We start from the raw sequence: 12,500 nt of genomic DNA on the forward strand, positions 1-12,500 counted from the left end.
CCCCAACGTTGAATAAATGTCAAGTATTTCGGTCATACAATCACTGGGCAATATAGGCATTTCTTTGGTGCTTAGCTGTCTCCTTTTGGTTTGTGTACCAGTTGCCATACATCAGGGATGGTCTGCTGGTGTTCTGAAAGCTTGACTTGGCTCATGTTAGTGGCCACTGCAAATAAAAGGTGCAAATGGCCGTAATTGATCGAATAACCGTGAAATATTTAGTAGATTGAAACTAGGTGACAGATGCCTTTAAAAATCAGACACGTTTAAAGTGTTTAGCAAAATATTTAGAAAGTTTGTTCTTACAACAAGGACTGCGAAGGGCAGAGGTGCGATTGCCCTGTTTGTTACACTCCAGTGACTGACCCAGATTTACCCACTGACTCCAGTGACTGTCACAGCACAGGATAGGATTAGACCTGCCTTAAACGTCAGGTTACAATAGCTTATAGTTGTAGAAATACTTTTAAAGTTGATTTTAAAAAAAAAAGTATATCTGTGAATTTTTGTTTTGATGACACTTAAGTATATTAGTGCCCCACCTTATGTGGCATTGCACCTTGAAATTACAGGACGAGACCATTGTATAGTAAAGAGATGGTTGTTCAGAGGCAGAAAAGCCGCAGTAAAAGTAAAATATAGAACTTAAAGCAGCGTCTGTGTGCGTCTCTCGTTTGGTTCTCCTGTTTATAAATGTGTAACAATCCTTATTTGTGTGCCTAACATAATGGCTGCTTCAGTCAGTGTAACTCAGCAGCTACAATGTATCCTTGTATTACTAAGGTAACATTGTCTATTGTTACCATTTACAGCACAAACTGCTAGGAAATTTGGCAACAAATTATCCCAAAAAGGAAAGTTTTGCAACGGTCTTACATTGATTGTGAGGTATGCTAAAGCCTGCTATAAAAAGCAAAGGATGCTTTAAAACGCATTGGCATTAAGGGTTCAATAATTAAAAAAAAAAAAAAAATGCAGTATTATCTAATACTACAGAACTGATTTATTTGAAAAAATACATATTTCACATGATTTGCTGCTTTAATGCTATTTCACACAGCAAGCACATGTATGAGGAGTGGCTCAGTGAGTAACGACACTGACTGGCACTGAGAGTATGAAGCAGGGGAACTTTATCTCACTGTGCCTCAGGCTCAAAAAACAGATTGCAAGCTCTACGGGGCAGGGACCTGTGCCTGCAAAATGTCTCTGTAAAGCGCCGTGTACAACAAGCAGCGCTATACAAGAACTTATTATTATTATTATTATTACAGCTTTTCTATATATTCTGACCACTACCACTAAGAAAATGTAACTCTAGCTCCTAGCACACACAAATGTAGCATTCTTCTGAAATTCAGCCTAGTTTATTAACATGGAAACAATACTGTATTCTATTCTCGTTTTAGAAACTGTAATCGTTTAATTGCAATTTAAAAGTCCCATGTTTCTATAACTTGGCCAGACTTTTTTTTTTTTTTTTTTAATAAGTGTGAAACTATTATATCATTTTAATTTGCAGTTAAGGCTTGCCCGCTTTATTCTGCTCCTTGGCAGCTCACCTTAAATAAAGCTCTGCTCCCTGCCTGAGGCCTTGGCCAGATGCAATGTGCACTCCCTGTTTATCATATTACATTTTTGTTATTAGAAATGAGTCATGTTTTGATCCACTAAGATTTATACTCTCTAAACACATCACTGCCACGAGTACATATGGGGCCTCATATTACACTGCATCTTTAAAAGAATGATGTGGCTTGATAAGTGATGGAAATGCTTCTTCTACTATCTACTTAAACATAACCATGTCACTATTTTAAGGATGCAGTCTTGGTTTTCAGTCAGTGGCTGGGGGGGGGGGGGGGTGTTTGATATAATATGGTCCTAGTCAGGCTTGACTTTTTAAATTCGGAGAATCTGATTTGTGCACACTTATTCAAGAATCGGTTAGGAAAGAGGAAAGGTAATTCTGTATAATATACCTGTAATAAAACAAAAACCCTACGTTTTAGGTTGCAGTGTGTGTGGGTGGTGATTGTGTGTGTGGGTGGTGATTGTGTGTGTGGGTGGTGATTGTGTGTGTGGGTGGTGATTGTGTGTGTGGGTGGTGATTGTGTGTGTGGGTGGTGATTGTGTGTGGGTGGTGTGTGTGTGTGGGTGGTGATTGTGTGTGTGGGTGGTGATTGTGTGTGTGTGTGGGGGGGGGGTTGTGATTGTGTGTGTGTGGGGGGTGACTGCGTGTGTGTGGGGGGGTGGTGACTGTGTGTGGGGGGGGGTTGTGATTGTGTGTGTGTGTGGGGGTGACTGTGTGTGGGGGGGGTGGTGACTGCATGTGTGTGTGTTTGGGGGGGTGTTTGTGTGGGTGTGTGTGTGGGGGGGGTGACGGTGTGGGTGTGTGTGTGTGTGGGGGGTGACTGTGTGTGTGTGTGTGTGTGTTTGGGGGGGGGTGACTGCGTGCGTGCGTGGGGGGGGGGTGACTCTGTGTGTGTGTGTGTGTGTGTGTGTGTGTGTGTGTGTGTGTGTAGGGGGGGGCGGGTGGTGACTGTGTGTGGGGGGGGGTGGTGACTGTGTGTGGGGGGGGGGTGGTGACTGTGTGTGTGGGGGGGTGGTGACTCTGTGTGTGGGGGGGTGGTGACTCTGTGTGTGGGGGGGTGGTGACTCTGTGTGTGGGGGGGTGGTGACTCTGTGTGTGGGGGGGTGGTGACTCTGTGTGTGGGGGGGTGGTGACTCTGTGTGCGGGGGGGTGGTGACTCTGTGTGCGGGGGGGTGGTGACTCTGTGTGCGGGGGGGTGGTGACTCTGTGCGGGGGGGTGGTGACTCTGTGTGTGCTGTGTTGGTTGTGATTTGAATGGGGGGTGTGTGTGTGTGCTATACCTGTTGGTTGTCTGTTTGTGTGTGTGTTGTGATTGTGTGTGTGTGTGGGGGTTGTGATTGTGTGTGTGTGTGTGTGGGGGGGGGTGGTGACTATGTGTGTGCTGTGTTGTGACTGTGTGTGTGCTGTTGGTTGTGATTTGGGTGGGGTGTGTGTGTGCTATACCTGTTGGTTGTCTGTGGGTGTGGGCTGTGATTGTGTGTGTGTGTGTGGGGGGGGGGGGGGGGGTTGTGGTTGTGTGTGGTTGTGTGTGTGTGCTATACCTGTTGGTTGTGTGTGTGTGTTGTGATTGAATGCAGCGGTGCACAAACTGGGGGGGACGCCCCGGGCACAAGATTATTTAGGCGGGGCGCGTGCGGCAAAACCTGGGTGCGCAGGCAAAAAAGATGTGAGCGGGCAGCCAAACAGAATAGTGCAGGTGGGGCCACGTGATACGGAGGTACGGGGGAGGAGCACACCCCAGCGCTGTGATGTCAAACGCCCCGCCTTCCGGTGTCTGCCCTACAATAGCGTTGTGTTCCTGCTCTCCTCCGCTGGCAGAATAGAACAATGGTGCTCAAAGTGCTGTGTGTCTCCTCCGCTGGCAACCTGCTTCGCTGCGATCATCTGCGAGTGAAAGGGTCGGCTGCCACTATATCAATCATACTATGAATATACAGAAATAATTTTTGAAAAAAAGTGTAAACACTTCCCCGCTCGTGCTTGCAAAATTATGCAGGACACCCTGTGCTCATGCTTGGAGAGTTGGTGATGTCACCGCTCTCAGCGGCAGCGTGGACGCAGCCTAATTTTGCAGGAGCGAGCTGTTGAAGTATGTAAGTATTTAGGTTGCGCTTATAGTGCCGGCGACGCGACGTTGCCCAAAAACAAATGCATTGTCGCCGCCGCGTGCGCCTATAGGAAGCGTGACGTGGCGACGCGATTTTTTTGAAGCCGGCAAAGCGAAATACAACTTTTGCTGGTGACGTCACCGTCGCGGGCACTATATGTGCGGCCTTAGACATATTTGTATTTACATTGTATACCGTTTAATAACGTGTTTTTTTCGTTTGTTTTTTTCATGTGATTTTGATTACATCAGGTAGGGGGCTCGGATAAAAAGGGGGGCTCGGATAAAAGGGGGGGCTCGGCATAAAAAGTTTGCTCACCCCTGCTCTAGATGACAATGACTTTTGCTAGTTATACTAATTATTTATAATTGAAATAACTCCCTTTTGTCTTTTTTTTGCTTGTAGATTGCAATTACATCCTTGCTATTTTATGTGTTTTCACTGTTAATTTTTTTTTTTTTGCAGGACACCAATTCAGAAATGTCTTTCATATTTGAGTGGATTTATAACGGCTTCAGCAGCGTGCTGCAGTTTCTAGGTAAAAATATTTGTTTCGTTTGAATTTGTCAAGTTTAACCTTTACTAACTCTGTAAATCACTTGCAAAGTATTAAAGCGGCAATCCAAGCGGGTGGGTGTTTTTTTTATTTTGTTTTTTTTTTAACACAGGATTGAAGCACGGGGTCTCCGGTGCTGATCCCCCTTTAGTTTCCGCTTTAGGGACCCCCTGCTTCCAGAGATACCACATTCCGGGGGCAAATAGAAAGCCGTGTCGTCATGGGGTTCTGCTTCCTATTGGCCCCCATGAAGCAGGCGCTTTGAACCGTCGCCATAATGTGAGCAGAGTGGCTACTGGCACCCCTATGGAGGTAAGTATCTCCCGAAGCAGGGAGCTGAAATGAACAGGGTTCAGCTCTGGAAACCCCCTGCTACAATCCTGTGTCTAAATATAAAAATTAATAATAAAAAAAAAATAAAAAAAATGCTTGGATTGCTCCTTTACGGTGATGCAACTAACCTACACTCCGAGTCCCTTATGCACAGTATTAATATGTAGGTTCTTTCTCCTGCAGGATTATACAAGAAGTCTGGCAAACTAGTGTTTTTAGGCTTGGACAATGCAGGAAAAACCACGCTGCTACACATGCTGAAGGATGACCGGCTGGGCCAGCATGTTCCCACACTACATCCAAGTTAGTAACGCAAGGTTTAAATGCTTTTTGTATTGGTAAAACACACGGCGATGGCTGCCTATGTATTTCTTTCTGGGCTCAGTATTCAGAAGACTGGGTTAGAAGGTTGTTGCCTGATGAATGCATATTGCTGCCTTGTAGAGAATAATGCTAGAATGTGTGCACGCTATAATAACTGGACCAGCGATCAAGATGCAAGCTCCCCGCTGAAACGAGCGCACAAATTCTTACATTGTATTCATTCAGAGACAATACGGTCCATTTACAATTGAAATGGCCCAGAGCAGACAACTACAGATAAAACATTTGTGGAATCTTGATGAAATATTAACCCCTTTGCTGCCAGAGAGGCCTGCAGTGAGTTGCAGGTCAGCAGTGAAGTTATTAATACATCTAGCTATAGATTTCCAAGAGAAAAAGCTGTGACGGTTTGTCAATTATTTGGAAGTAATTATTATTATTTTTTTTTTTTAAATGAATAACTTTGTATGAACTTGTTGGTAAATAATGAATGATCTTTGATGAAAGAAGAGGCGTAGCAAGGTTTCTGAGACTGATGAGATTCCCTCAGATATACTTTTGGGGGTTCCAGTCCCCATTCCCTCCACAGCTTCGTGGCGTGCAAACTGCTACACTTGGCCATTGATGTTTGCCAGTACTGTGCTGGTATGACTCTGCCTCCTCCATACATCTGCCCCTATAATACTCCACCATCCAGCCTGGGCACGACATTTCTTTCTGCAAATGATTATCATATTACCATGACCTCATGCTTTACCTCCCCTATAAACACTGATGGAGTTTAAGCTAGAACAAACCGATGAATACTATACAGCAGGGGTGGTCATCTCCAGTCCTCAAGGGCCACCAGCAGGTCAGGTGTTAAGGATATCTCTGCTTCAGCACAGGTGGTTCAGTCAAAGATTGAGCCACCTGTGCTGAAACAGGGATATCCTGACCTGTTGGTCGCCCTTGAAGACTGGAGTTGCCACTCCTGCTTTAAAGGATAAGCTTTTAGATGATGTATCAATGCTGCAGAAACACTATTGTGCCATTTTTTTTTTTACATTCTTTTACAATAATACTGTGTTTACAGCTGCTGATGCAGTAACTCGGGAGCGCAAACTTTTGCTGTTGCACCCCCCTTGTCTTGGCTGCCCCGTTGCTCCAGCTGCGTCAAATGACGCGCCCCCCAGTTTGCGCACCCCTGCAGTAACTAATAATAATTTTTCAATCTAGTCCTGCAGTATTGTTGCTGTGTGCTATATAGAGTTAGTTCTTCACATACTCTTGCCCCGTAGAGCTTGTGATCTTTCCTCAGTGTGTGCCAGAGACACATGTCCGGGATGTATTTGAGCACTTGTTTATATGTATGTTCCAATGAGGAGAAATTGTTTTGCGGGCTGCTTGTTTTCATTCATAGCTGAAGGAAAATTTGGTGTCACATTCCAATGGTATTTTAGCACTGGTCTATACTTGGTTGTTATGTTGGGTCACATGAGTGAAGTAGTGGTACGAAGGGACAAAGGCAGGGCACCTAAAGGATGGGAAGGGAAGAGATCTGTTTAAATGATTTGTTAGTACTTGTGTTCCCACTTGGAATCAAACTTTGCTATAATATTAATGTACACTACATTTTTTTTATTCACCCTGTTGTCATATCATATACTGTAGTGACTTGACTGCAGATTAAATTCTGGGTAGTGACATACAAATGAGTGCCCAGAGAGGCATGTGCTTATTTTTAAGGTGCTACCCAGAATCCTTGTCTGCAGTGTAAGAGTGACGTGACAATGGGGTGAATAAAGCAGGATTGGGGACTTGTAGAAGACCCGCCAACACACTCATGGGTATTGTACCTCTGCTGTACTTTATATGTACTTAGTCACTTTTACCTAACAACCTGATTTTGCTATGTAATAGTAATACACAAACTGTGTGTTCTCTTCCAGCGTCAGAAGAATTGACTATTGCTGGAATGACTTTTACAACCTTTGACCTTGGTGGACATGAACAAGGTATGAAATACTGAATGCATCAAATTTAGCATACTTTTGTGAGATGATTATTTAAAAATGTCAATCTTCATCAAATTTCCGCTTTAGCCCTAATCAGACCTGATCCCGTGTTCTTAGGCCTGAAATAAAACCTTCATAAGGAACCCTGTCACTTTCACATCGTGCCTATGCAACGTGGTATCATCATTATTTTAAATATAGACGTTCCCAAGAAATAACACACTGTGTCCTAGATCTTAAATACGTCCTTGTTGTTGTTTGAATGTTTTGATATTGCATTGTAATCTTCCGTCCAGTACTACTATGTTGCAGCTTTTAAGCGAGCGTAAACTCCATTGTACAAAGCGTTAATAATCGCGGTGTGGATAATGTGATATTTTTAGGTTAAGCACACCGCACTTTTTTCTCTCTCCATCACTTGAACTGGGGAAGACCCCATGAAATACCTTGGTTCCCCTGAAACTTGGTTCCTGAGGTACCCAAGTTTTTGCGTACACCAAACAAGAATACTGGTGTATAAAACATATATACTGGTTTGGTGAAAACACTGGCTGCCGGAGTCGACTAAAGGAAAACTGCAATGTCCTCTCCCATCTCTTTGGTGATACAAATGGCACAATGATTTATTTTTTACTGGCAAGGAAACCCACTGGTATCTCTAGAACAGAGGGGTATTTAATAATGAGTACAATGTGGGGGATGCTGCTGCTATAACATCGGTACATCCGCACATTTGAATATCTACCTTACAAATTGCACAAAATAAGGACTTGACTGGTGATCGCTGCTATGTTTTTTCTTAACCTTTTAGATAATTCTTCTTGTTTCTCTGAAACTTCCATCTGAATAATTTTGCCTGTTACCTCTCACTCTCTTCTTGTAGCTCGTAGGGTTTGGAAGAATTACCTGCCAGCAATCAACGGGATTGTGTTTCTTGTGGATTGTGTAGACCATGCACGCCTTATGGAGTCCAAAGTGGAGCTCAATGTAAGCTTAAAGAAAAACAAATTTTGTTGCTTATGGAATAGATGGCACTTCAGCCAACGTTCATTGGCATTCAACATAGCTCTGTATAAAGCAGAACAATACAGACTAAATATTTTGGACACCAGAGGATCTTTGCAAGATCTGCAGCAGGACTCGTGTTATCCATTATCGGGGGGGCGGGGGGGGCAGGATATCCTGCCTTTTAAAGAGGGTCTCTGCATTATGAGCCTCCTAATCTGATTGATTTATTTAAGTTGGAGCTCAGAGTATTTTATGTTTGAGCATATTTTGCTAAAAATACATATTTTCTTTGGGTTTTTTAGATGAGCCCTTAGGCCATTAAACAAGGATACTCCTATCGTAACAAAGTATGTAGGAATGTGTAATCTGTTACAGATGTGACTTATACCCGTTATAACAACAATATGACTACTTTACAACAAGGCATTTAATATCAGTGCTAGAAAAGTATACCACAAAAACACATGTGACGGAGGGCCAGAGGTCAACATAAGGAAAAAATGACAACTCTACAGTGTTTTTAAGGCCTAGCTGTTTTTTTCTGATTGCCAATTACCACAAAAATGGTAAGATTTCATGTCCTCTCTGCAGGCGCTTATGACAGACGAAACGATATCCAATGTGCCAATTCTTATACTGGGGAATAAAATTGATAGACCCGAAGCAATCAGTGAGGAGAAACTGCGAGAAATCTTCGGACTTTATGGACAGACCACAGGAAAAGTAAGTTGAGAGGTCCATCGATATTTCTACACTGCACACACCTTCTTTTTCCTTGCTGCTGCAATCAAAAACATCAGGTAGTGTTGTGAGGGGGAGAAATGACAGGTTTATGATGTTCCAGAAAACGCCTTAGCCAGATTTAGTAAATCTTTATGCACTTCAGCCTTCCAGTGTCATATGTGAAATATCGCATATCCAAGACTACCGTTCGTTTGTGAGCTGAGACATAGAAGGGTTTGATTTCCTCTGGCTTCTCTCTCATGTGATGTCACCGCTTACACAACAAGAGTTTGTAAAAATTGGCCTTTCTAACAAGGACAGGGTGGGATTAGTGTAGAAAAAATGTGATTTGATTGATAATTCCCCAATACCAAGGCCAAAAAAACAACTTTCAACGATCTACCTTGAAAGTTCGCTGAATGTTAACACTTTAAAGCCGATAACATTTATTTTTCCTGACTGTAGTTGGTTGAATTTTTATGACCTGAAACCTCTTCCTTTAAGCATGCAATGGTCACACCTATTTCAAAAACAACCTAGACGCCATGTGCCTTACTAACTACCTCCTGCAATTTGCCTCCAAACTGCTACAACGTCTCTTTGTCTCCTGTATAATCAATTTTCTTAATTACCATGCCATGCCATGCTGGACTCTTGACAATCTTGCTTTTATACAGCTAACTCAGGGACTGGACTCACTAAAGAAGCCAACTACTTTACTCTCTAGCCAATGATATATAGAATCCCATGGTCACTTTCACTAATAATTGTACTCTCTCTTTGCTGCTTTTGATACTGTCAACCCCTCTTCTTCTGCATATCCTAAACTCTTAGTATTGCAACAAAGCTCTATCCTGATTCTCATACCTCTCCCATCGCACATTTTCTGTCAGTTGTTAACTTGTCTTTGTCTTCTGTTGGTGTTCCACAGGACTCTATTCTGAGACCTCTCCTTTTCCCTCTCTACACATTGACATGGTGACCATCACCTCTTTTGGCCTTGGGTGTCATTTCTGTGCAGATGATACACGGATATATCTATCCACCCCTACCCTCACTCCTGCAATTTGGTCCAAAGTCTCGTATTGCCTCCTGGCTATATCCTCGCAAATAGAGCTCTGCCGTCTTCAACTTAATGTCTAGGGAGAAGGAGTGGCTCTGTGAGTAAAGACACTGACTGACACTGAGATTGCTGCAGGGGAGCCTGGTTCAATTCCCGGTGTCGGCTCCTTGTGACCTTGAGCAAGTCACTTTATCTCTCTGTGCCTCAGGCACCAAAAACATAGATTGTAAGCTCTACGGGGCAGGGGCCTTAAAAATGTCTCTCTAAAGCGCTGCGTACAATTAGCAGCGCTATACAAGAACATGCTATTATTATTAAAACTGAACTTCTCATATTTCTCCCTCCCCTCCCCCAATCTGTTCTAATATCCCCTTTCTCCTTCTCAGTAAATGGTACTATCATCTCCTTCTCTTTCCTTCTCCATGGCATGGCTAAAATTTGTCACTGCTTCCTCAGTAATATTGCCAAGATCTGCACTTTCCTCTGTCAATCTCCTGCTAGAACTCTTATGCATGCCCTTTTCCTCTCCCATCTGGATTATTGTAACATACTGCTAACAAGCCTCCCTGCCTCACAACTTTCTCCATTGCAATCTATCAACATGTTGCTGCTGAAATAATTTCACTTTCACCCAAAGCAGTCTCATCTCTAAGACTGCTGCCACTGAGCGCTCGGCTGTCCTTCAATAATTTTAGAGCAGGAGCGGGGGGGCGAGGCGTTTAAGGGAGGGGGCTGAATTGGGTCTGTGTGTGTGTCCCTCCATTCTCCCTCCCCCCTTCCCTCCATTCCCCCCCGCTTCCCTCCATTCTCTCGCCCATTCTGTGTCTGCCCCTCTCTCCCCATTGGTTATTGAAGGGTCATATGACCCTGCTGAGCACGTGGAAATCAAATTTCAATGTCTCTCCAAGCGCTGAGCTTTGGAGCGCGAGCGTGGCCATACTTATTGGGAATCACTGAAGTGATCGCGCCAAGTGCGCTCAGCGGCAGCGTGGCCGCAGCCCAAGGCCAAGATTATACCATGAGCTTCAGGATGGCAGTGCTATTCTGTGATGTCACCCTGTGCTGCCACCGAGCAGCATGTTCATTATACCGAGGAGGTTTGGAGTCGTGGCAGAGGCGTGGCCTTGAGCGGTTCACACTTATTGGCTGAACTGCTCACGTGATACAGCCGTCACAAGAGGAAAACCAAATTTGGATGTCTCTCTTCCCCAGCCGTCCGCTTTGCAGTACCGCGAGCCGCAACCGTCGCCATCGGTATGAGCACTTTAATTGGATTTATGCTACTTGTTTTGGCACCGCTACATGCAACGCCACACGCGTTTTTAGGTATAATCACGATCAAAAGCAACACTACAAGCTGTATTCTGTTTTGAATTTTTTATTTATTTTTTAATTACAGGTTTTAAGAAGGGGGTCTCCAGAGCGGAACTGTTAATTTCAGCTCTGGGGACACTCTACTTCAAGAGGTACTTACCTCCATACAGGTGCCGTTATCTCTGCAGCCAGGGAACTTGTGTGCCTAACAAAATGGCGGCTTTAAATGTCCCGCGGAGCAATAGGAAGGAGACATCATCCGGTGCGGTTTCCTTTTGCCAATGTGACCCGGGACATTTAAACTCTGCAGCAATACCAGCACCTCCTACAGAGGTAAGTATCTGTGGAAGCAGGGTGTCCCCGGAGACCCTTCAGCACTGGAGACCCCCTGCTTCAATCCTGTAATACTAATAAATAAAATTAAAAAGGAATGCAGCCTGTAGTGCTGCTTTTTAAATCTCTCCTGGCTTACCATCCCCTACAAAGTTCTCCTTACTTTCAAGGCTCTCCACTTATCTGCTCTTTGCTATATCCACGTTTATCTTTGTCACGGTAGCTAGTGATAGGTTATAATATACACAAAATATCTGGGTTGAATTGAACACGACTTAGATATAATAAAGATAGTTTATTCCTTAGATAGGTGAACACACAAGATGATACAAATAACAGACAAAATATAGCACTTACTTAGGGGTTGGGTAATGAAGCAATCAGGTACAGGATTGGCAATTCATACAGCAATCAGACATCAAGTAGTTGGTAAAATCGAAGACATGACGAAGACACTGGGCATAGGGCTGACACTGGTTTATATGGGATTTCAGTCCTACACCCTGGCATTGAGTGCAAGACATTGGATGACCATTATCTGCACCCAATCCCTCCTTGACAGCTAACGTGGGAAGCATTGTTAGATCATGCCCCCAGTTAGTTGGCATATGCGCACCTCTGGCCCTTGGGATCTCATTTCTTTAGCCCCACACAAAAGTCAGAGCGCCTACAAGTCTACCAGACTTGGATCTGGTCAGGAAATCCTTTGTCTGTAAGTGTTAATTACAGCACTTACAGACCACTCAAGCCCTGCGTTTCTCCGCCCTAATGTATACAACCAGAGTGGCTGAGCCTTTGATCAGCGGTTCTGTTGTAGACGATATATCGCCCCCCTGAGCATTAACATTAAACAGAGCCAGGGACTTTCGCGGTCTTTTATTCCTGCTTTGAAATATAGTACAGTTCTTTAAAAAAAAAATATATATATATATATATACATATACATATACATATACACATATATATATATATATCTTATACTATATTAGTGAAAGCACTGTATGTTTGTTTGCCTGCCTGCCTGCCTGCCTGCATGCCTGCCTGCTGGATGTCCGGTGTCCCTAGCGGCAATCTCATTGGTCCCTTGGCCCGCCCGCCCCCGCACACCTCTCATTGGCCTCACACACTCACACCACCCCCTTGGCCC

At 44.0% G+C, this 12,500-nt stretch overlaps 1 protein-coding gene across 1 annotated transcript in view; it reads left to right on the forward strand.

Annotated features, from left to right (window-relative positions):
• Positions 1-12,500, forward strand: part of SAR1A (secretion associated Ras related GTPase 1A) — a 34,991-nt gene that overhangs the window by 15,238 nt on the left and 7,253 nt on the right. The window contains exons 2-6 of the mRNA XM_075610767.1: positions 4,168-4,240; positions 4,775-4,894; positions 6,847-6,912; positions 7,796-7,899; positions 8,512-8,643. Coding sequence (XP_075466882.1) covers positions 4,183-4,240; positions 4,775-4,894; positions 6,847-6,912; positions 7,796-7,899; positions 8,512-8,643 — 480 coding nt within the window. The 5' untranslated portion in view covers positions 4,168-4,182. The remainder of the gene's footprint in view (positions 1-4,167; positions 4,241-4,774; positions 4,895-6,846; positions 6,913-7,795; positions 7,900-8,511; positions 8,644-12,500) is intronic.

The sequence above is a fragment of the Ascaphus truei genome, chromosome 8, assembly GCF_040206685.1.
Source record: "Ascaphus truei isolate aAscTru1 chromosome 8, aAscTru1.hap1, whole genome shotgun sequence".
Classification (NCBI taxonomy): Eukaryota; Metazoa; Chordata; class Amphibia; order Anura; family Ascaphidae; genus Ascaphus; species Ascaphus truei.